This window comes from Terrapene carolina, unplaced genomic scaffold (genome assembly GCF_002925995.2).
Source record: "Terrapene carolina triunguis isolate 2854851 unplaced genomic scaffold, T_m_triunguis-2.0 Scaffold95, whole genome shotgun sequence".
Taxonomy (NCBI): Eukaryota; Metazoa; Chordata; order Testudines; family Emydidae; genus Terrapene; species Terrapene triunguis.
Window position 1 is genome coordinate 12,603,893 of NW_020664446.1, and position 23,807 is coordinate 12,627,699.

At 42.1% G+C, this 23,807-nt stretch overlaps 1 protein-coding gene across 1 annotated transcript in view; it reads left to right on the forward strand.

Annotated features, from left to right (window-relative positions):
• TRUB1 (TruB pseudouridine synthase family member 1) overlaps positions 1-18,482 on the forward strand; it is a 45,980-nt gene extending 27,498 nt beyond the window's left edge. The window contains exons 4-8 of the mRNA XM_024203815.3: positions 6,203-6,284; positions 12,466-12,538; positions 15,129-15,268; positions 16,483-16,539; positions 17,520-18,482. Coding sequence (XP_024059583.2) covers positions 6,203-6,284; positions 12,466-12,538; positions 15,129-15,268; positions 16,483-16,539; positions 17,520-17,734 — 567 coding nt within the window. The 3' untranslated portion in view covers positions 17,735-18,482. The remainder of the gene's footprint in view (positions 1-6,202; positions 6,285-12,465; positions 12,539-15,128; positions 15,269-16,482; positions 16,540-17,519) is intronic.
• Positions 18,483-23,807: the final 5,325 nt, after the last annotated feature.

Consider the following 23,807-nt stretch of genomic DNA (forward strand, 5'->3'; position numbering starts at 1 on the left):
GATCTTAGCATGAGGAAACTTCTTTGGATTCAACCTAAATATTAATTTTCATAATTTACTTTGACATTCCTAGTTATACCCCATTGCACCATTCTAAAACAATCTCTTTTCTCAGCATCTCTCACCCCTGTAAAGAGTCTGCTCTATTTCTGGGAGAAAGAAAATCCGGAATTTCCTTAATACTGGATTCTTCAAAAAGTTGGGTGTGGGGTGGGGGTTTGTGTTTCCCCTGTGTAATCCATTGCGCAGGCGGAAGAGGTTGGGAGTGGGAAGGAGGGAATGAGTTTGTGTCAGAATAAAACTGACCTCTATACAAGACCATGGTTGAGATTTTTTTCCTCCAGTGACTGCAGAGAGTTTCCAGTGGGGAAGGTGTCTGGAAGCTTTGAATTAAGAGACTTGGTACTAGCAAGCAGCTGGTTTCTTAAGTGGGTCTGCGTGTTGTAAGCCCTTGTTTGTGCTTAGCTGTGAGACCATGTAGCACTGAAATCTGGGGGATGACCTGACGTCCCTAATATTTTTACAAAACTTCAGTATTTTGTTCTGGCTTTTGGAATTCCCTGGAGTCTCTGGCTACATCCCCCGAGTTATCAAATCACTCCCTGATCTCTGGCAGAACTTTCGGCTGCAGGCTCCCCCCTGATGAGTGGTGCTAGTCTTTCACTTTGAAAATCAGGTCACCCCATGCGTTAGAGCATTTTAAGTAAGAGGCTGACATAAGGAGTCAGACAATCCAGCTAGTCCTAGGGTAAAGATCAGATCGTTCTTCAGCAATGACAGAACAATTATAGCATCTAGCAGTAAATAAAATTTAGTGCAGCTTTAGCACAAAGTCAGCTTTTTCACTCAGGAGAAAAATGGATGCTAGAGGAGAGGAATTGTAATGCTTCTCTGTATTAAGAGGACATGTTTGCTGTTCGTTAATTTTGAACTTGCTTTGTCATAAAATTCTTTTTGTCCCCTCTGTAATCTGTGTTTTGTCTTTTGGTAACATTTTCAAATTGTTTGGGGGCCTCCTGCTTTTAATATGTCTGATCATGGCTGCTGGAAGTCCTTTCTCTTTTGTAAAATAATTGGGTCTAAAATAATGATCCCTTTTCTTCTATCCTTGGGCTGTCTTTTCTATTTAGAGCCAGGCACTATTTCTTGCTATTTGTTTTGAACCGTGCTTAGCACAATGGAACCCCGGTTTTGCCCGAATCCTCTAGGTGCTATTGAAATACATGTAACAAGTTACGTGAATAACGAATCTTGGTCAGGAGTTAGTAATAAATTTTATGAATCTATGGACACAAATTGAATGTACTTTTATAAATAACCATATAGGGCCAATTCAGTATGTACAGAGGCCCAAGTTTGCAACCAAGATGCATCTGCAGGTCTGGTATCTGTATGCACAAAGCATGCAGTTACATGGTTAGGCACCAGCATGGCAGTTTTGATGCACACTTACCCGTTTTGTGCTCCAGCTGGTTGCTTGCTTGTGTCCTTGCAACCTCTGTAGGCTTTCTGTGCCTCACCTGTGTCAGGCACATACATATATTGATCTTCTATTTATGTCAAATCTGATTTCTCTGATGATTCTGTCTAACTAGGGTTCTTAGCTCTCCCCCCGCCCTTTCAGTCCCATGTTCAATTGCTGCTCTGATTTGAAAATACCTTATCCTCAGATGAACTCTAGGAACCATATGTCCTTCTTCCTACAGTCCTTCCTTTCCAGGAAATTCCCACAATGGGAGCCACCTTGCAACTTTAAAGACAGCTACTAATGACCCTATTTTACAATTGCATCCCAGAGGTTGAGTCTCTCTTCTAAAAGTTTCTGTTCCATTTTTAAGAGACGCTTTTAAAACAGGTTATAATTTAGGATTTCAGATCTCTGGCCTTTTTCCCAATAAAACTTTGATATATAAAATAAAACAAAACTGAGAAGTACTATTCCCATGGTCTCTCTGGCATTTTCACTGACAAGTGATATGGACATGCCCTGCAGTCAACCCAGGGTTTCTTACCATTGTGAAACTGACTAGAAAGAATTTAAGGTTCCTAGCTACGAGTTCAGAGAACCCATGTATATTTTCTTTTTCACCCCTCCAGTAAATCTACATATTAAGTCAGAGTATCTCCCCCCACCCCCAATCAGGGTTTAACTGGTAAATATCAGTTGACGTTAAAACTGGAAGCATTTATTTAGAGTGGCTATTCTTTTAACAAAAGAAACATCATTGTTATATAACATTATATATATATATATAGGGTTTGCCATTTGTGTGTGAATCCCACCAGTCTTTCCCTGCAGAGCCAGCCAAAGGGAATGGCTTAGGTTACTAGGGTCCCATTTGCAGTGGTGACTCCAGAAAAAAAGCTGCCCCACACTTCTCAACCTGCAAATCTGCCAGTGGGTGACACAAGCCATCGAGATGTGTCACGAATGATCGAAGTATGGAACACCTGGGTTTTGTTCCACATCCCATCATAATTGACGGAGTGCCCAATGCTTAGACACTAACACCTGTTTTTAGGGATATTTCCTCACTATGTGAATGAAACAAACCAGTTTTACAGTCTCTTATAGTGTGGAGAAGTGGTGGGGGAAAATCCCTGCACAGCTGCTTGGGCACCGGGAGGCTTAGAGGGAGGGTTTCTGCCTTAACTTCACATGGAATGCCTGGGGGGAGGCAATTTTAGAGAGGAAGGAGGTGGTGGGTGCTGCCTGGTCTGCCTCACAATCCAATCAGTTTAGTCTGGGAGCTGCTCAGGGCTGGCCTCCCCTCAGTCTCCCGTGGAAAGATGTAGTGGCTTAGCCTGCTAAGACCTCCCTCTCTACAGTTGTTAGTTCATGGGGTCACTCCCTCAGACACCTCTCTGCTTTTTGCAGGGAGGGGAGAGAAAGACAGGGCAGAAAGCACTGAGCTCCTAGAGGAGGGTCTTCTCTTCCTCCTCTGATCGCTGGTCCCTACCCTGTGAAATGCTGCTGTAGTTCTCAGCACACCAGGACAGGGAGGCAGCACCAATGTTGTATGTATCACGTAAAGCAGTGCACTTGAGAGGTTTGTCAATTCCCACAACTTTCTGATTGCCACGCTGGCGTTGACACCAGTTGCTATAGCAGCAAGAGCCTCCCTCTCCAGATAGTAGCAGGGCACGTGTGACCATTTCTGTCTGATACAGGCTTTGCCACAGTTATCCATCTGTTGTCACCTCCAGATTAGATTGCTGTAGGTGGGGCTGAAAGTTGAAGCTAGTGCAGGATGCTGCAGCCTGCTTGTTAAGGAGGGTTACACATTGGATTGATGCTCCATAACGTGCAGTGGCTCCCAATAAACCTTTGGTTGGAATTCAAGGTGCTGGTTTTAACGCATGAATCCCTAAATGATTTGGGACCTGGTTACCTGAGAGATCAACTGTATGTACCAGGGGGAGATTAGCAGAGGTGATTGGGCCAGTGTTTGCTCAGTAGAAATGAGAGAGAGCTGCTGGTGGCATGTTCTCTGTGAGGAGTCTTCAGCATTGGAACTTGGTCCACAAACCCATCTTCGTTACCCTTTGGAGCGCGCTGCAGTGCTCACCCTCTTTCGGTTTCTGTTAAGGAGGGTGTGAGCTGAGGTGGAGATGTTGAAGAGTGGCTGTTTCTCTATGTCGATGCGGTAATCTATTACTTATGAGAGTGCTGGATTGGCGCCCGTAGATGTATTTTTAAAAATTGAAGAGAGAAATAGCCAGTGGAGGTGGGAAAAGGTCACCAGAGTCAGACTCAGTAGATGTTTCTGAGGGCAGGGAGAGCTTAAGTCCAAGGAAAGGCAACTCTGAATTCTAAGGATACGTCTACACTTACCTCTGGGTCCGGCGGCAGGCAATTGATCTTCTGGGATCGATTTATCGTGTCTTGTCTAGACGCGATAAATCGATCCCGGAAGTGCTCGCCGTCGACGCCGGTACTCCAGCTCGGCGAGAGGAGTACGCGGCATCGACGGGGGAGCCTGCCTGCCGTGTCTGGACCCGCGGTAAGTTCGGACTAAGGTACTTCGAATTCAGCTACGTTATTAACGTAGCTGAATTTGCGTACCTTAGTCCGAAGTGGGGGGTTAGTGTGGACCAGGCCCAAGACAGTCAAATGAGAGAAGTCGAAGAGGAGCATTAGGCTCAGTCTGAGTTCTTGTCCTCTCCTCTGCAACTTCCATTCTCCTGTAAATGGCCAATGAGGACTGTGATAGATAATTACAAATACTCAAGGGTGCTGTTGAAATTGATAGCGAATCAAATATAACTCTCAATTTCCTGGACCTTTTGTGGCTTGATTTTTCTCCAAGTGTGGATTAGTGCACCCCTCACTTTATTGGTCTATAACTAGACTGGGATTTTTTCTTTGCAATTATAGAATCATAGAATAGAATATCAGGGTTGGAAGGGACCTAAGGAGGTCATCTAGTCTCCTTTGGCACATGCACTTTTTGTAAATTAGAAAGGTTTATGACCTTACGCAGAACCGAAGAGATAGAAACTGAGGCTGTGGAATGCGTTCACCATTCAGTGATGGAGTTTCTATAACCTGTTTTTATATAGATCCAGCGTAAAGAATTTTTCTCCACTGCTGGAATGTTAACTTTAACAATGTGGTTGTAATGGGCAGCCAGAGGCTAGTTGCTTATAACCAGATTTTAAAAAATCATCATACAGGCCAAGCTGATGCCAGGACTTTCATTCCATTGGAACCTCTTTCAGCCTGAAATCTAATGAAAGACCTTAAAGGTTTAATAATAATAGAACCGTTCAGACCTGTTCACGCACTCATTGTAACTTCTGAAAAAGTTGTCCAATATATAGTATTTTATTTTGCATTTTATTGTTCAAAAGTCCTTCCTTTCTCTCTGTCTGTGCCACAGTAGTTTGAAGACTGTTCTCCTTATTGCTTTATTTACAGAGAGAGAGAGAGAGAGAGAGAGAGAGAGAGAGAGAGTTGTAAACTAGTAACTTTTTTTGTTTGTTTGATGGAGATTATTGTAGCCTGGCACCCAAGGACACTGATAGGCCATATGGATAAGGTGTAGGTGGCTGTAATGCAAGGGCATACACGCCTGATACCTGTATGACAATTAGCTTAGCATAATCAAGGTCTAGCTGTTCATAAGGAACTAACTCATAGATGACCTTGTATCACAAGGTGTGTATTACAGTGGTACACGACAGAAAATGGTGACGTGAGGAACCGCAAATATATGCTTTTGGGATTTTAGAGAAAGTTTGGAGGATATTGAGTTTAATCAAAACTTACATGTACTAATTGCAGGTATACTCTGGTAACTAGTTGACTTAAATACTACACTAATAACTATGAGGTAAATGGTTAATTAACCTATAGATGTTAGGAACCCCAATATTATTGAGGTATGGAAGCATGTGGCTAAAACCATTACTAAATATGTATAATGCCAGTGGGTGTTAGCATAAACCATTATAAAAGTCGATACCCAGGCTGTGGGCAGTGGGAGACATTGGAAAACACTGACTTGATGACTATGTGTGAGCCAACTCGCCTGCACTGGGCATCTCTGCGAGGGATGACGTGAATAATGCATGGAGTACTGGACGTTCTGTATTGGCGCTGTCTCCTTTGCCACACTACAGGGTGTGTGATTCTGTTTGTTGTGCTAATAAATTTTATAACATTGATAATCCGATAATTCTTCTTTTCCCGTCCAAACTATTGTGTGGTACTCTATTCCACTGCTGAACAGATGTCCTGCTTTGCCTCAGAGATGGCCGCATTACAGTGGTAGATAAGTCCTTCATCTTCTCTCTCTCTTTCATATTGTATTAAGATTGTAAAGTACTGTGCAGTCCTTTGGGATGAAAGATCCTACTGTTTTTAAGATGATATTATGGCAAATATTTTGCTCATTCTTTTATTTCACTAAAATATTTTTATTGTTAAGCTCTTACATCACACCAACTTAGTTTTAATGTTGCTTAGCTACCACATTACTTAACTCTTTTTGAAAATCCTAAATCAATGAATGGATATGTCCATGTAATGCTGGATTTCATTTCTTGTGAGTTTCCTATCTTAATATCTCCATCTTTGTTTCCCCAGAGTTGTGTGGTTGGTTATTCATGATCCAGCTTTAGTAGTGCCATCTGAAGTTCTCACTGGATGTTCAGTTAAAACTCTTAAAGACATTAATCTCTTCTTTTTCCTTCACAGAAGTACATGGCCATTGGGGAACTGGGAAAAGCTACTGATACATTAGATGCTACAGGAAAAGTAACCGAAGAAAAGCCTTATGGTAACCTTATATTAATTAGATCATAGATATAGATTAAAGTGCAATAAATGGCCTGTATCTTACCAAAGCGGAGGAGAGATTTTGGACTTCACATTCTTTAATTTTTTCAGCATTGCATTTGTGGGAAAGCAAAACAATTGACCTGATGCGATGGTTTATATTAAAAAGAAAAATACCTTCTTGGGGACAAGAGGACATAGCTCTTTGGAGCTTTGTGTCTCATATGATGCTGAAAATTAAATATAATTTCTAAATCAAATTGCATGATTATTTCAGCTTTAACCTGAGTGCCTAAGATCTCACAGCTGGGTCCAGCACAGTGGTTGACTTCAGTTTTTTCAAGAAACTAGCATCAAACTAGTAAGGTGAAAAATAGAATCAGGCATAACTGTATTGTTTTGCCTTCAGTGTACTGGCATCACCAATAAAATTGTCATCCTTCAGTGCACAATCCCATGTGGGATGCCTTTGCCCTTGAAACCCAGAAGGAAAGAAGTACTTCAGTCTCCCCTCCAAAAAGCCCCTTTAAGTACAGGCTTTTTTATTTTAAAATGGGGCTGGCATAGACTCACCTTTTCACTTTTTCACCTGTTCATGCTGTCTCTCTTTTGCATGCTGGCTCCTAGCAATCTAAATAAATGAGCCTCTCCTACACAGAGACCATGGTGCATAGGTTTGACAGTTTTGAACTAATTCTATTTACTGCTTTGTCAGTTCACACGTTCTGGAGTGCATTCACAGATAGGGTAAAGAAACCACTGTATGTCTGAGAAATAATGCAGGACTAATTGGGAACCCACCTGAAAGCGTTTGCCATTAATTCTTTCGCAACATAAAAAGAATGCTATAGATAGCTCGTCTCCTAGCAACTCTTACAGGCCCCACTCTGTTTCTGATACCTAGGAACAGGTAAATACAACAAAATTACCTTTCATTATCTTGTGATGAAAAAGGTATGCTGAATTTTTTCCCTTCCCTCTTGCTTGTAATTTTCCTCCTTACACTTGGTGCAGGCAAGCACCCGTTCCTGTTTCACCCTGAACTGCATTGCCAATGCTGGCTGGTAATGTCTTTTTGACTGCCTGGTGCTGCTCAGAGAACTTGCTCACACTGCCTCCATTTCAATACCGAATGGTCAGGGGCTTCAGTAGAATCTTCTTATCCATCTATCTAGGCTTTTGTAAGGTTGCCCATCTGAGTGGCTAAACCACACAGTTTTATAACCGGTAGAAATCAAAGTGGTTTCTACTTGCTTCTCAGAAAGGCAGAAGGCATGAGTCTGTGCGAACGCTCTGTTATGCTGACAAAATACACTGCACGTTCACCAGCCCATGATGAAGTATTATCGCTAGTCATTAAAACTCAATTCCCATTGCCAGAATGGATGAACCAGGTATGTTTCATGATACATTAGCCTTGCTTGCTTGCTGTCTTCATGCTTCTTGCGTTCAGAAATTTACTGGGGCTTGCCACCATTAGTGCAGACCAGCGAGATTGCATTGTGAATTCTCCAAAGGGGAGAGCACAAGAACCATGTGCTTTCCTCTACTCTTACTTCCCCCGACTCGTTTCCTTCTCTTCCCATCTCTTAACAACCTCCCAAACCGCTGGTTTCAGCTTCCTGTGTAGTTGCTGAGTTTTTTGCACATTATACACTGCTGAGGTTCGGAGCTGAATTTCAACTTCCCTTTGAGCTTTAGGTCCTAATCCTGTGAGGTGCCGAGTGCCCCCTATTCCCATGGAATCCAGGACTGAGTCCTAAGTGTGGGGGAGGGAAAGCGGCTTACGAGATGTGCAGAATTCTTCCTCAAGGACCACACTGGGTCCAGAGTGGAGAGCACTTGCAGAAAGCTGCCCACTGTCTGAAACAGAAGCAAGCACTAAAATTTTATAGAAAAGTCTCTAGACAGAAGTTAAGAAAACAAACCATTGTAAATATAAGTTACACACTGCAAGGATGTGCTGAAAAGGTCTGCTTGGATTTTAACCCCTCCCAATCGTTTTTTTTAAATTATTATTATTTGTTTGTTTGTTTATCTTTTGAGGGAAAAGCATCTTGTACAGCCAGATTGAAACAATTTCCACTTGAGGAAGCAAGAATCACTTTATTGCCTTCCTGTTGGAAAATGAAAATGAACTTTGAAAGTAGCTGTGAACTTGGTTTAGTGCTCCTTTGATGCTTTTCTGAGAGAGCCGTTTACATTTTGTGGCTCCTTTGATAATGATCCATAGTGGTGTATACCCACGACCCTCCCCAGCCTCTTATTGGCTAAATCCAGGCATTGGGAACAGAACTTGCAAGGACCTTTACCACTTAAGCGAAGGGATGTCATTAATAGAACTGGTTGAATAATTATAAAAGAGAAACAAAACCCCTCTTTTTCCTCTTTGCAAATCATTTGCAACCAGACTTTATCCCAGATCCTAAACTGATATATACTGGCATAGCTCCATTAAACTGACACTGTTTGGTGATCTATGTGCTGTTTATGTTTATCTGATGAATAGTTTATGCAAATAAACATTGAACAAATGTCACTCTTTAGCGTGTACTAGAGTGCTCTTACAATAATTTGTACCATTTTGTTTTGCACGTATTATTTTGCTTGGTTTTAATCATTGACCTGTTTTCCTTCTGTAATCTTATCAGCATCCCAGTGCACTGTTGACCTGAGAATTTCTGGTCTCAGAAGACAAAGGAGTTATTTTGATTTACACCAGTATAGATAAGACGAGAAGTTCTTGAGTCAGTAGTTGTGATCTTGATGGACTTGCAGTTGGGGACTATTCCATCAGAATCTGGCCTGTGTAGAGGTCACTGGTCACATTATTTCTTTCAGTGATTAGTGTAGAAACCGTTGGCAAATTGTCTGCAGTGCCTATTCCAAGCACAAACTGGACATGACTGGTGTATTTTAAACCATTGTGCAACAGGTGGCAAACTCTAAAAGCCTGCATAGAAATACAGGGCTCCTTTATTAAATCATCCTTTTATCGGCAGCTTGAAGCCTGCGCGAAGGTACTGTGTAATTTGTGCTGAGACCTACTAGCAGTTATAGCTTTTATCTCTCCCCAGCATGTAAGAAGGGGTAGAGTATATTTCTCTATAGCAGAAAAAACTAGATCTGGAAAAAGAGAGACCTGGCAGGGAAAACCTCAGGAACAGCCAATCTTGGGGAGAAAGTTTAGGCTGAGCATTGTGGTGGCTTTTGGGTGAATGATCAGCAAAACCAAACCTCAGGACTGGGGTACATCTGAACTATGTAGAGTATGCGTATGTGCTAATCCGAGCAGGGTGAGTACAGAGCTTACACAATGTTTCAGCAAAGTCACGAATCTAATGAAGCTGCCTCTGCTTTTGTGGGTTTACAAGTGAAAGCAAAAAAATCCAAACTGTCATGTCAGCCTGTAATGGCACGGGGGGAGGAGCAGACAGGATCGTCATTTTTAATACCAGCCTGTTCAAACCGTGAGAAATTGCAGAAGACAAACATTATTTATTCTAGGTCCTATCAGGCTAATCTGTAAAATGTTTACTTTGATAAACCGACATTGCACAACGTTGTTTGTTAATGACTGAACTTTATGCCTCACTTTTTCTTTTTCTTTTTAAAGATTACTAAATTAGCTGTACCACAAATTATTTTCTCCAGAGCTTAGTGGGCTTTTTCCTATTCCCCGCTCAATCTGGGGAGTATGAGATCAAAGCAGGAATTGAACCCAGCTGTGCCCTAACCACCGATTCAGTCCGGGGGGTGAATATTGAAAAAGAAAACAAGTGACAGTCCTGCTCAGTTTACATACCAAGTTTCAGCTGGAGCAAATGGGTTCACAGTGGACACGCTGACAGGCTCATAAGGATAGTATTTACTGCCGTATGGTTTCTTCTCTGACACCTTGCTAAACTGCAGCACACAGCAAGACTGCAAACCAATAACATACATGAGGTTCTTTAGGGGAAGCTCTGAATTTATGGTATAAAAGATTCTGCCATTCCCCTCCCCCCATGCTAATGTGCATTGGTCTCCCCAACATCCTTGACTGATTTATGAATCACTGCAGCATTACCATTAATGACACTTCTTTTAGACAGCTGCTGGGCATAATGGCAGCATCTGCTATTGAAATTGCAGTGTTTGGTTTACAAAAGTGAGGCATAAGTTGCTCTCCTCTGATGCTGCAACGGAGAGGAGACTGTTTGTTTTGGGGGGAATAAACCCTTATGCATATTGTGAAATCCATCTGCTTTGAAGAACTACTGAGAGTGCAGAATAAAACCTAATAAAGGGCCTGAGAATGCTATCCATTTTATTTCGTTTTAATCAGAACTCTGTTGACTTCATTGGCGTGACATGAACCAAATCTATTTTATGAGAAATGGGGCCAGCCAATTCCTAGTCATTCATTGATTTGCATGTAGATTACAGATCTGAGGTTTGCTTTCTGAACAGATAAGAGGCAACTGTCCTATTGAAACCCCTCTTAAGCAACCAACAAAACTGGTTACTGAAAAGATGGCCTTCTAATAAAGATGCAGAACTGTACTCAGTACACTGGGGGCAGTCTCTCTAGAGAGAAGCTATAGTTAATAAGGGTATTTGCTCAATACAATGGCAATAGTTAGAATGCATAAAGAAACATAATGATGCCTCCATGAGCTTTAATGGCTTAGATATTTGAATCTTGATAGTTAGGGAAATTTGATGTGTTGTTCCCACTCTCTTCTCTTACTGGAAAGAAAATGTGTGCTTTACATCTCAAATGTCCTGTAGGATCGTTCCCCTAAAGCTATGGGATTAACTGTTAAGAGAAGCTGCTTAGTTTAGCCAAGCAGTTCCCTCCTTTATCAAAATCAAAACTAGGAAGGTTTTCATAGTCTTGCAACATAGTTTTCCAAAAAAATGAATGCTCAGGCCTGAATGGAAATTGGAAAGTATTAATAAAATCACGTATGTTGGGGTTTTTCAGCTCTTGGGTACAACACCCACCCCGCCCCCAGTTCCTGCTAGTGACTACTAGTTTCATCTGCTGAGAGGGAGCATTAAGTTTCACAATGTCCATTCAGTTCTGGGATGAATGTGGTGCCCCTACCTAATTCAAGAAGATAAGGGAGGGGGTTGGAGGAGGACATGGATAAGGCTTAACTTGTTCCATTTCTCTCCCCCTTTCCTTCCAAGTTTAACTCAGTTATGCAGAAAGAAAAAAAGAGAGGGGAGCAGAGGATCCAGGGAAAGGAAGAAAACTCCCTTGAGGGCTTCCCTACGTGCATAAATTGTATCACTTTAACTGTACTGGTAATGGATGCAGTGATGGCAGTATTCTTGTATGGGTAGGGGCTAAATTACACCAGTATAAGATACTTCTGTAACTGTGTCCAAATAGGGGATGATGTGGTATAACTATTTCAGTAGGAAATTTTACCCCTAACTGAAATAATTAAATTCAGTACAAAAACTGTGTGGACCAGGCCTTAGAACTGATTTCCTAACTACAACTCCCTTCCCCCTCATGCCAGAGGCTGTGACGTGGTATGGCACAGAGCAGCTATGCTGGTCTTCTCTACCCAGGGCTCCTCCTGTTCAAGGGAAATTCCCAGCTGGCCAGGTCTGCTGGGTTTCCAGACCCTTTTCTTTAGAAAAGGGACAATATCAGAACAGAGAATCAGGCCTACTGTATTTACTTACCTTTTTTTTTTTTTTTTTTTAAGGCCGCAGTTGAACAAGATGCTTAAGCATGAGTAGTCCCACTGACTTCAATGGGATTTAGTTGTTATTTGCATTTCTATAGTATCTAAGACCGTAATAGTGGACCAGACCCCCACTGTGCTAGGTGCTGTGAAAGCACAGAACAAAAAGGAGGTAACAATAATATTTGCAGTCTGGAGCATCTTTCTGTATTGGTGCCTAAAATAGGACTATTGAACTAAATGTTTTAAACTGCAAGAAACGTGTAAATCAACCCAGACAATTTGCCCTCCTCTGCTTGTGTTTACTCTCACTCTTACCTCCTCCTCTACCCACTGTGGTCTCCCACCATCTTCTGTGAGATTCTTTTCTTAGTTTAGATTATAAGATCCAAAGGGCAGGGACCTTCTCTTTGTACCTGTTTGTAAAGTGTCACGGACACCGAGGGTGCTATATAAATAATCAGTGCTAATGTATATCTTGTTTCCTTTTGACAGATCAGATAACAAAAGAAGATCTTGAACGTGTGCTGCAAAAGTTCACAGGGGACGTAATGCAAGTTCCTCCACTGTAAGTTGTGTAGTACTCGGGCACTGCCAGCAGCATTACCCCACTTGGAGCATTTTTCAGCAGAAGCCAGTTTTGCCATAAATAGAGTTCTCTTTTGACAAGACGATATTGGCAAGGCAGGTGCAACCTTTGGGTGGGCTAGAGTTTACTTTACTGCCTTTATCCTAGTGCAGTGGTTCTCAAGCTGTGGGTCGCAACCCCATTAAAATGGGGTCGCCAGGGCTGGCTTAGACTTTCTGGGGCCTAGGCCCGAAACCCAAGCCCCACCGCCTGGGGCCAAAGAGGAAGTCCAAGGGCTTCAGCCTTTGGCGGCGGGGCTCATGTTACAGGCCCCCTTGCCTGGGGCTAAAGCCCTTGGGCTTCAGCTTTGGCGCCCCCGCCCAGAGCGGTGTGGCTCAGGCTTTGGGTCCCCTCCCCACCTGGGGCAGTGAGGCTGGGTTGGGCTCAGACTTTGGTCCCCTCTCCTGGGGTCCTGTAGTAATTTTTGTTGTCAGAAGGGGGTCGCGGAGCAGTGAAGTTTGAGAACCCCTGTCCTAGTGCCTAAAACCAACTCCCATAGAAAAGCACATGGAGACTCAGAATTCACTCCTTGAGGATATTCAGCAAAGTTTGCACAGGGTCAGCCGCCCCACAATCAAGTAAAAAAAGGAATGAGTTTAATTCTTAAGTACCAACTTTATAAAATATTATGATAAAGAAACAATAATAATAGTACCTTAATTTCTGTAACACGGCTCCTTTATAACCCCACATACAGTACGTTATCTTCACAGTTATACATAAACATAAGTAAAGAAAACAAATAAAATATAAACAGGTGAGTCTCAACCAAAACACAGTGAGAAGTAACTCAGAGTTCCCAAAAACGTAGGTTAAGTTCACCTGAGTCTCAGCTACAGTCTTTGATCACCAAAATGTATACAGTCTGCTGAGTCAAAAGCACTGCAACATCATCTTCCCTCCACTTGCTTGCAAAAATCTCCAGCTGGAATCCATGCAGACTCTTCTTCCTCCTCTGCTAGTCAGGTAACTAATTAACCAACTGCCCAGTTTAAGTAAATAGATAAAAAAAAAAAAAAAAACCTGTTACAAGAAAAATACAAAATTAAGAAAAGCAAAACATAAATGACTCTTTCCCCATCGTCATTCAAATAAGAGAAAAGTTGGTGAATCATAGAGACAATTTTACTAAAACAGTTTGGCTAAAATCAAGCAACCTTCCAAGTATACAATTAAAATGAAAGAAATTAGTTTTCCCTTCCAATTTCTTCTTTCTGTAATTAACACCTCCAGGGCTTCCCTGTTGGAGGGTTAACAGTATCACTGACCTGCTGCAAAAGGCTTCAGAGTCAGGGGGAAACAGCCTGCTTTCTGCTGCTGTGTCTCCGCTTCTCCCAACCTACACACTTGCATGTGACCTTTTGTAAAGCAGCTACCCTCATGGAGTCTGAGTCCAGATACTGGGAAGGTATTGACCAGACCCAAAACTACCATACCCAATTCCAGAAACTTCTGAGGTGGAGTGTTAATTGTGCATCTGCCTAACAACAGTGAACCAGACACAACTCATTCCTACCCATCCTTCTCTATAGATCGCTTAAAGAGAGATCCTTCTATTAGGCACGTGGGTTACACAGGCTGTAGGGTTTATTAACTTGACAAATTCAGAGCTGATGGTCACGTTGATTTTAACATCAGACATAAATTGTCACATTGTACTGTGTTCTGCGGCAAAATTTTAACATAGAGAAGGAATCTGATACTATTTTTGCAGGAGTTTGTCAGGACCCTGCATTATCTGCCAGTTAGCGAAGAATATTTTGAGACTTTCACTTCGTTCTGTAAATAGAATGGTACTTTAACTTCTGTGTTTAAAAAAAAAAAGTTTGAGATTTCAATACTAGCTTCCTGAAAACTTAAGCCTATTTTCTGCAAGCTACATATAAATCACTTCTGGTAAACTTGGGTAGTTTTTCTCTTTTAACATTGTCCTGGGCTGATGACTACAGTGGTCTTTGGATAAGGCCCTTTGTCACCAATTAAATGAATCTAGTTTCATCAATAGTGGTCAGTTAGACGTACTGAAACAAGGCTGGGTAGTTGGCAATTGCCTCTCATGAGAGACTCAAGACTGAAGCAGTGGGGATATTCTGAGTCAGGGTCAAGGTGAAAGGAAGAGCTCTATGAAGGAAGCTGTCTGTACAGCATCAGCTGCACTGCCTACCAATCATGGGCCCAACATAACATCCGGTAGTGTGTTGGTCCCGTAGGCTTCAGGGGGCCATGTGTTTGAGTCTGTTACCATACCCACTATTGATTCCTCACTTTCATAAGCAATGAATTCAGTTATGAACCCTTTTTAAATGCAAGTATTGAATAGATGACTAACATTTATTGCGCTTAAATATTTCTCGTATAAAGAGGCTCCTGTGTACAAATGATTTCAATAGTTCTTTTTTTTATGAGCACTTGGAGAGGATTAGGAGGCTAAAATATATCCTCCTGTAGTGCAGTATTAATAGGATTTGAGGACGGGAGGCTTGTTGCATTACAGCTGTATGACACACATCCGTACGGTCTATCCCATCAGCTATTCTGCTCTGAAGAGAGATGGACAAAGGCTGTCATCTCTGATGAAGAAAGGAGAAGCAGTGGAAGCAAAGCCTGCTAGGCCGGTTACGGTGTACAGCCTCTCTCTCCAAAACTTCCAGCCACCACTGTTCACGCTGGGTAAGGGCCAAAGATCTGATGTAGGCTGATGTTCCCAGCTAGTCTACACTCAACCTGGAAATGAAATAACTAAGTGGGTTTCAGTTCACATGGTTAGTTATTAGAGGTTTTTAAGATCAGGCTTGACAAAGCCCTGGCTGGGATGATTTAGTTGGGGATTGGTCCTGCTTTGAGCTGGGGGTTGGACTAGATAACCTCCTGAGGTCGCGTCCAACCCTGATATTCTATGATTATTTCAGTGCGAGTCTGCACGTGGGCGCTTCATTTCGCAATAAGAGTGCCCCAATTCGATTTGACATAAGCTGATTTCGTATTCTCATTCTATGGCGAACTTGGCTGGGCTGGGAAGGGAATTATTCACACCCACCACAATTGCATTCCAACCCCTGGCTCACTCCCTCCTGAAAGGGGGCCGGGAAGAACAATGCTATGACCCTGTTTCCAATTTGCGGAGAGGAGATCCACACTCCCTTCTTCCATATGTAAAGAAATGTAGTTAACGCATTAGGACGCACAGAAATGAATTAGAGAAGCCTTTGAAAATCTTATCCTCCTTTAATATGGACAGTGAAGGCAGGACAGTTGTATGCCTTCTGGAATTACCCCGATTGCTCCCTAGGAAGCCCTTTGGTGTACTACATGTCGTGTTGTTAAAAGTGGGTATGGCCACTATATTTCAATGGTGTATGTTATTTAAATAGTTATTTTATGGTTGGGAGATTAGTAGCTGATCACTGTGAGAGGCAGGGAAGGGAGGGGGAGTTAAGGAAGACAGGAATAGTAAAGATGTTTTTTATAATGTCACAGCTCGTGTCAGCTGTGCACTTTAAGTACAGTCAATATTTTAAAGTGTTCATTGTTGGTTTGGAGTAGCACTTAAAATGACTGTTTTTCATCATTGGAAAGATGAAACTTATGACCTTTTGAAACCTTTCAAATGAACGAGACTGAAGTATTTATTAAAATGCCAAGGCCAATAGTTAATTTATAATGCATTTGTTTAGTCACTGTTATGTTTGCTTTCTCTCCCCTCTGGCTTTGCAATCTCACCCGCACATATGTTACAGGATGAATAATTTATATTGTATCCTATAAATATTTTATCACTTGATTGTTTGCTTAGTGCATTTTTACATTTGTTGGGAGCACTGTTTCTATGTAAAGTAGATTTCATTCTGGGCTGGGAATTTACTATGTCACTGTTAACATTCCAGATGTTGAATGTGGAGGTGGCTTTTATGTGAGAAGCCTGGTCAGTGACATCGGAAAAGGTAGGCATGGAAAAAGCATGACTGCGTACGGAATGTACATCTCTGCTAATAGAAGAATATTCTCCTTTTGCATATCTCTGGTCACCAGACCTAATGTGCTGGGCTGCAGTGCTGTCATTCACTGTCATGTACTAAGGTAGTTGCCTCTGGAGCATAAAGGAAAAAAGGGTAAATAATTGTAAAGGAATCACAAGGGAGAGAATAAAAATGGAGAAGGTGAAAGTGTTGGGCAGAAAAAAAAATACAAGGCCCTGTGATTTTTATTTATTTATTCACCGCTTGATCCTTTAAAGGACAAATACAAAGACATGGTCCCTGCCCCAAATTTCCCCTTTTGATTGCATTTCAAATTCATTTTGAAATCCTCCCACACCTGAGGAGATTAAGAGTATATTTCAGAGACTGTTCTTCATCCTATGTCCAAAGGCCAACTCTGTGTGTGCGCTGTATCCTTGTGAACCTGATTCGGAATCTCTTCTGTCTCAGTGATGATTAATTACTGCATTGGTATTTATCATAGATTGTTCCTCATTTTATATTGTTCTAGTAAGTGATATAAAGTAAAATTTTAGAATAGCCTAAGCCTTATTTTTAAAAGGGATTGAGGCTCCTAAATCTCTTTAAAAGTCAGTGGCACTTAAGCTCCAAAATCCCAAAGTCACTTTTGAAAATGTTACCCTGGATCTGTTTTAACTTGCATTACTAATTTTCTTTTTGTATTTTGATATGAATATGCAAAATCTCCTGAAGACCTTTGATCAGATTCTGATCTCCTTTACTCTGAAGTAAACCTGTTGTAATTGTTCCAGATTTACACTGATGTAAGTGAGATGAGAATCTGAATAGGAGTCCCTTTTCTCCAACTAAAAATATATGAAAAAAATTATATATAATTAGCTCACTAGGGATTTTGAACAAGATCTATCGTTTTTAACTTGAATATTCACCTTTTCTGCTGCTTTCTCCTTTTTATGCTATAGAACTCTCTTCCTGTGCCAATGTGCAAGAGCTGACCCGGACCAAACAAGGACCATTTACACTAGAGGAGCATGCACTTCATGAAGACAAATGGACAATTGATGAAATTGCACAGTCCTTGGAGCATTGCATGGCTTTTCTTGCAGTAGAACCATCTCTTAAAAAATTAAAGACTGAACATTCTGAAGAATCCACTGTGAATTGTGAAGATAAGTGATGTCAGGTCAAGGAAAAAGACTGAATGATTGAGACCCAATTGGAGTGGGATTGTCTTGCCTTGGTGTGTAAATTTACAACCTTGTGCATTGAGGATGACAAATTGCAAGGCAAAGAAAATGATCCCTTTCTATCTTTTTCTTGTGTTAAGATACATGCACGCGCACACCCAGTGTCCAGCATTTATTATTTCCTCACTCATATTCTGCACTGCACGCTGTAAATGGGTCTGTCACTAATGTAAACTCCTCCTTGTACTCTTGAAAGACCTTGCAAGATACATTTTTGATACTACATTTGCAATAAAAACGTTGTTTAAATTTTGCGAAATGTTCCTGGAAGGGGGGAAATAATTCATTTTCTTTCTGTAGCTGTTACTCAAATTCAGATATTGGAAAATGGAAACCGAATTCCATGCCAATTTGAAAGATGCAAAAATGTGGAATGGCACTTTTATTTTGAGTTCTTATGAGATTTCTTGAAATAGAAATGATCCCCTTGTAGTCCTTATTACATGGATTGGTCTGTCAGTGGAATTTCACTGAGGGGCTGGTCAGCATTGCCCTGAATGAGTTGTAATATAATAAATACCATGACGGACATTTCAGTTTAGCTGAACTGCTTATGCATATAAACAGTAAGAAACGCAATATTGTCACTGACTCTCTCTCTCTGCATAGAGATGCGCATATCTTCATATTGGTAAAGTGTCATAATTTCTGTCCTCAAATAAATTGAGATTATAGTTACCTGTTGTGCTCTTTATGGGATGGAAGGGATTCACCTGTTGTCCCAATGTATTGCCTCAGGTTCCTAATCAGCTCCAGTGGCTTGGATGGAGGCCTGAGGCCAGTGTAGTGCTGAGTTTTGACCAGTGAGGCCCTGTAGTGAAGCAAAGGCTCACAGGAGCAGCGCCTCCTGCTGGTCGTCTCGGGAATTAGTACTCCAGCATACAGAGCGCCTCCTACGGGCCAGTGTCTTGCCTGCCTTAGGGCTCCCGTGTCCCTACTGGACCCCGGTGCCCCTTACCTCAGGGTTCTGCCCCAGCAGTCCCCACACTCTGGGTCTCCCCTCCCAGGGGAACCCCCAACCCTCTAAACCCACCTTGCCTCAGTGGCTACTGCCAGTCATCGTCTAGCCCCCACTCACTGGGGCAGACTGCAGTCTACAATGGCCAGTCATAGATTCATAGATTCTAGGACTGGAAGGGACCTCGAGAGGTCATCGAGTCCAGTCCCCTGCCCGCATTTTGGCAAGGGGTTAGAACCAGCTGCCTCTGCCTATTCCCAGGCTGTATCTCTGCAACCCCAGTACCGCTTCATAGGCCTTCATCAAGGCCTGCAGCCTGGGGGTTTACCAGGCTGGAGCTCCTTTGCCCTATTCCCCAGCACTGCTCTGATTCAGGTACCTTCCTCTCAGGCAGCTAGCCCTTCTCCCTCCAGGGCTGAAGAGACTCCTCCAGCTTCTGGCCCACAGCCCTCTTATCAGGGCCAGTGGGACCCGAATTGAGTTGGCCACAGCTGTGGCTGCTACTCCAATCAGCCTAGCTTGGCTGTTTTAAGCCCTGTTCTTCAGGAGTGGGGCAGCTGCCCCACTACAGGCCCCCATTAGCAGTTGTGTTGGTGACAAAGTGACCCACCATAAAGGATTTAAGTTGCTCAGCTGGGGCTTGATCTAAAGCCCGTTGAAGTCAATGTGAGCCTTTCAGTTGATTTGAGTTGTATTTAGATCAGACCCCTACTGACTTACAGCCTGAAGGTTGTTGGAGACCGTTGGAAAGCACTACTATCATAAGTTCTTTCCACATAAGTTCTATCCCACCATACTTTCCCTCTGGAAGAAGGGGTAGCACAGTAACAGCCTGAAGATGAGCATTATTGACCCTACTTAGAAGAAGTTAGCAGAGGGTCACCAGCCCTCTTGTAGTGAGTACTGGGGATGTGCAGTTTAGTAAGGAAGTAATCACTGAGATAAACTCTTGCTTCATGTTGCCTGAAGGATTAATGATTGAAGGCAACTGTCAGCTAAGTGGGATGGATTGGCCATTGTTACAGGAGACCACCATTTTAAGGCCAAAGCGTATGATCTTCTGGTCTGCCCTTCTGTCCTACTATATAACATAGGGCATAGAGTATCATCTGGTTATTCCTGAAGTGCAGGAAGTTACTCTTCCTTTCTATGCAAGTGAACACTACCAAGCCCAGTAGCTTGTGGCTGCATTAGAGTGTATTTTTATAGACACGTATTAAACCTTGATTTAAAGACTCCAAGTGATTGATGAATTCACCACTTCCCTTGGAAAATTGTCCCAGTGATGGGTCTCACAGATGAGCACCCGACTTACCAGCTATAGAGTCATTCTCCCTTCCTCTCTCTGGACCAGTGAATATTCAAGTATTTTATACAAAGTAGAAGAGCTTCAGCAGGAGAGACTGAGAGACACCCATCTCAAGCTACCCAGTGGTTATGTTACCTATTTGGGAGGTGAGAGTCCCAAGTTCAAGTCTCTGCTCCAATGACTATTGAAGTATTTATACAAACTGGAACCGCTTCAATGGGAGAGATTGAGACTTGCTACAGAATACCCCACAGCCCAGCAGTTCAGGCACTCTCCTGTGAGGGGTAGGTTCCCTGCTTCACATTAGCAGAGTAGGAAACTGAACCTGGGTCTCCCACATCCCAGGTGAGTGCTAATTATTGGGCCATAGGTTTATAAGGGAGGTGGCACCACCTCTTCCTCCTCCTTCCACCCCAACCACATCTTTTTTTCTGGAACTACCCAGAGACTCCAAAAAATCAGTTATTTTCCCAGTTCTGTCTACAACAGGCGAGGTAGTTAGCATTTTTTCTTCTGTCTTCCCAAAGGAAACCAAATGAAATAGCAAACAATCACCTTTCAGTATACATCTCTTGAATGATCAAAGACTTGGATTAAAGCCCTGTTTTTTTTAAACTGTCTATCCCAATCTTCCTAGGCTCTTGCAAAAGCCTAATTAGTGTTATCCCAGTGGTCCTGTAGAATTGAATGGTAAGCTTTCACTTTGTTCACATATCCTGGGGATATCTTTCTGGTTTTTTTCCCAATAGCCAACAAGAATAGTCTGCCAGTCTAGTTGTTATATCTACAGGGAGTTGTTTCGGAGGAAAGGACTGGAACTAAAAATCTCCTTTTCTATTGTTAGGTAACATATGTACATAGTGCTATAACTGTCTCACACATTCGTCTCATCTGTTTGCTTGGTGTTTACCACTTTTCTCAGTATTCTTTTTAAGCTTTCTAAATATTCTTAAATTCAGCAGAGTGACCTATATTTTCTTCTGCCTTTGAGTGAGTTTGATGCTGTCTAATCTGCTGCAGGTATTACCAATGTACTTATAATTTTCGTAATAAAGGGCCTGTTCCAAAGCCTATTACAATCAATGGAAAGGCTCCCATTGACTTGTATGGGCTTTGGATAAGACCCAAAGTGCTAAGCAAAATCTATACAGAAAGCAGAGAGAGAGAGTGTGTGTGTGTCTGTCTGTCTAATCAGGCATTTTCCTGCATCATCTTTGAGGGCTTGTGAAGAGGTATGTAGACAAAGAATCTTGCCATAGGCTGTCTAAGGAGTACAGAGTTTGGTTCAAGCCCTGCATAGGAGTGACCCTGCTACTTGAGAGAATGCCTTTCCCTCTACAAACTTGACTTTCCATAAAAGTTTTGTTTCCTTGTGACACATGGTCAAGCCACAGAGTAGGCTTGTGAGGGCAGTGGTCAGAACTTTCTCAGGGGTTGGGGCCTGAACTCTGGGCCTTGCCCCCACCAGAGGGAAGAACAACCATGAAAACTTTCTCACTTTCAGAACTAAATAAAAAACTTATTTCTTCTGCTTAGTTTTCCCTCAGCAAGTTCCTCGTTCCTTCATCCTCTCTGTCCCACAGATAAAAAGCTATAAGCTAATAGTTTCCTCTCCAATCTGGGAAAGAAGGAAGAAAGCACATGTTCCTGTTTTAAAATATCTGCATGGTGCCCAGTATCTACAGCAGGGAGCAGCACCTAGAAGGCATTTGTGTAAAGAGTGAGCTTGACAGGACTGTATCAGTCGGTGAAGCCATGAATGAGGTATGCACAGCATTCCAAAGACTTGTCCATACAACCCCTCACAAGGTGGTAGCGTAGAGGGAACTGATCCTCAACACTGGGCTATCTGTCCCATAACTCAGACTACCCTATCTCTTTCCCTGTGCCTCTTCCTATGTGCTCAGCTTGGTCTCTTTATTGGTCCTTTCCTGGTTGTTCTCATGTTCTAATGGAGCATTCCCTTCCAGGTCTACTCTCCCTGCAGAGATTCCCCTCCCTGAACACAGGCTACCCTTATATCTCCCAGCAGTCCTGGGCCCTAGTGACTTGCTACTGTCACATTTCTCTTGTACACTTAGGGGGGCAGGCTACACCTGGCACAGGTGCAGCTCACAATGTCAATGTCACAGCTCAGAATAGCTACTTCAGGGATGCTTTAAAAAGTTGTTCAAAATATTTGGGGACTACTCATTGTATCCCTAAAAAAACAACAAGGAGTCCGGTGGCATCTGAAGAAGTGAGGTTTTTTTACCTACAAAAGCTTATGCCCAAATAAATCTGTTAGTCTTTAAGGTGCCACCGGACTCCTTGTTGTTTTTGTGGATACAGACTAACACAGCTACCCTCTGATACTTGACTCCTTGTATCCCTCTGTTTGTAAAGACCAGATAGAGCCTTAGCTACTGTGAGCCGTGCTGAATGGGGACCAGAGGAAGTTGCTGAGATCTGAAAAAAGGATCTAAAAATTTTTTCTAGACATAAAAATTCTCATGACCTTAAAGTCCAATATCTTGGAACTTTCCAGGGCTGGAAATGAGTGCTCAGTCCCATTGGGAACCTTGGAATCTTTCTGCCCAATGGTAACTCCTATTTTCTTTTAAACACTTAATGGATGGCAGACTTTAAACTCACAACACTTTAAGTCTAGAAGAGCTGCCTCTTTTCCAGAGCTGAATAGCACAACTGTCCGGGGCATTGGTTAGGGATGATTTGGGAAGAAAGAAAATGTATTTTTGTGAAGGTTGACATAAGAAGTACCAAGAACACAGATGAGATGTGTTAGTGGTCAGGGGACAGGTGAGGTGGTCAGAATTGCATGCTAAATCTATTGTATGGCTCTGCAACATGCCACTTATGTAGAGATGATATGCAATACATATGCACTATGTAATTTTTATGGGCATCGTTACCAGGAAAAGGCTTGATTGGAAAAGTATGGTTTGTTTTTCAAGCTGAATACAATCACATTGAGCTCAGTCTCGTCATCTCTGGCACACAGTAATGTTCCAGCCTTGTCAGTCTCTGCATCTGTTGGGCATGCACCTTTGCCACAGCTGCTTCCATGTTCTTGCCAAGGGTTTTATAATTTATCGCTGTTTCATGCTTTTGCACAGTTGGAAACCTACTTTTCTTACAAGGTCAGCTTTTAAATGTGAGGTTCTCTTCCTAAACTCCAGTCATCTTATTGCAACAATTCTCCAGTATTCCTTTGCATTTTTGATTATTTCTAGTGTTGCATTGTTGATTTGTGTTTTTTAAAGTAATCAGTGGCATCTTATGTATCCTTATCAACCGTGGGATTCTGTCCATGTATTCCATAATTGTTTTCATCAGTAGTTTAGTATTTAGTCTCTTATCCTTTAGTTTTTTTCTTCTCAACTTACATTGTTACTATTTATAATAGGGGAAAGTAAAAAAAAAAAAAATTCTCTTTTCTCACAGACATGAGTTGCTGGACTGAAACAATACGTGTATATGGTACGAAAACAGAAACATGCTCTGAGTAGAATGAATACTAATTGTCTGGCATCAGATTTTATTTTTTTCTCTGCCCAATGAAAATCTAATGGCTCTTGCTTTAAAAAATATTGTCAGAGTTGAATTAATGTTTCAAAAATGTGTTTGCCTAGTAGATCCATTAATGTCCTCTGAAGGATGCTCTAAAAACTGTGCAAAATAGAGAAACGGTTGTTGACTATTTTAATGATGGGCTTCTGGAGTTGGGATTATGAAC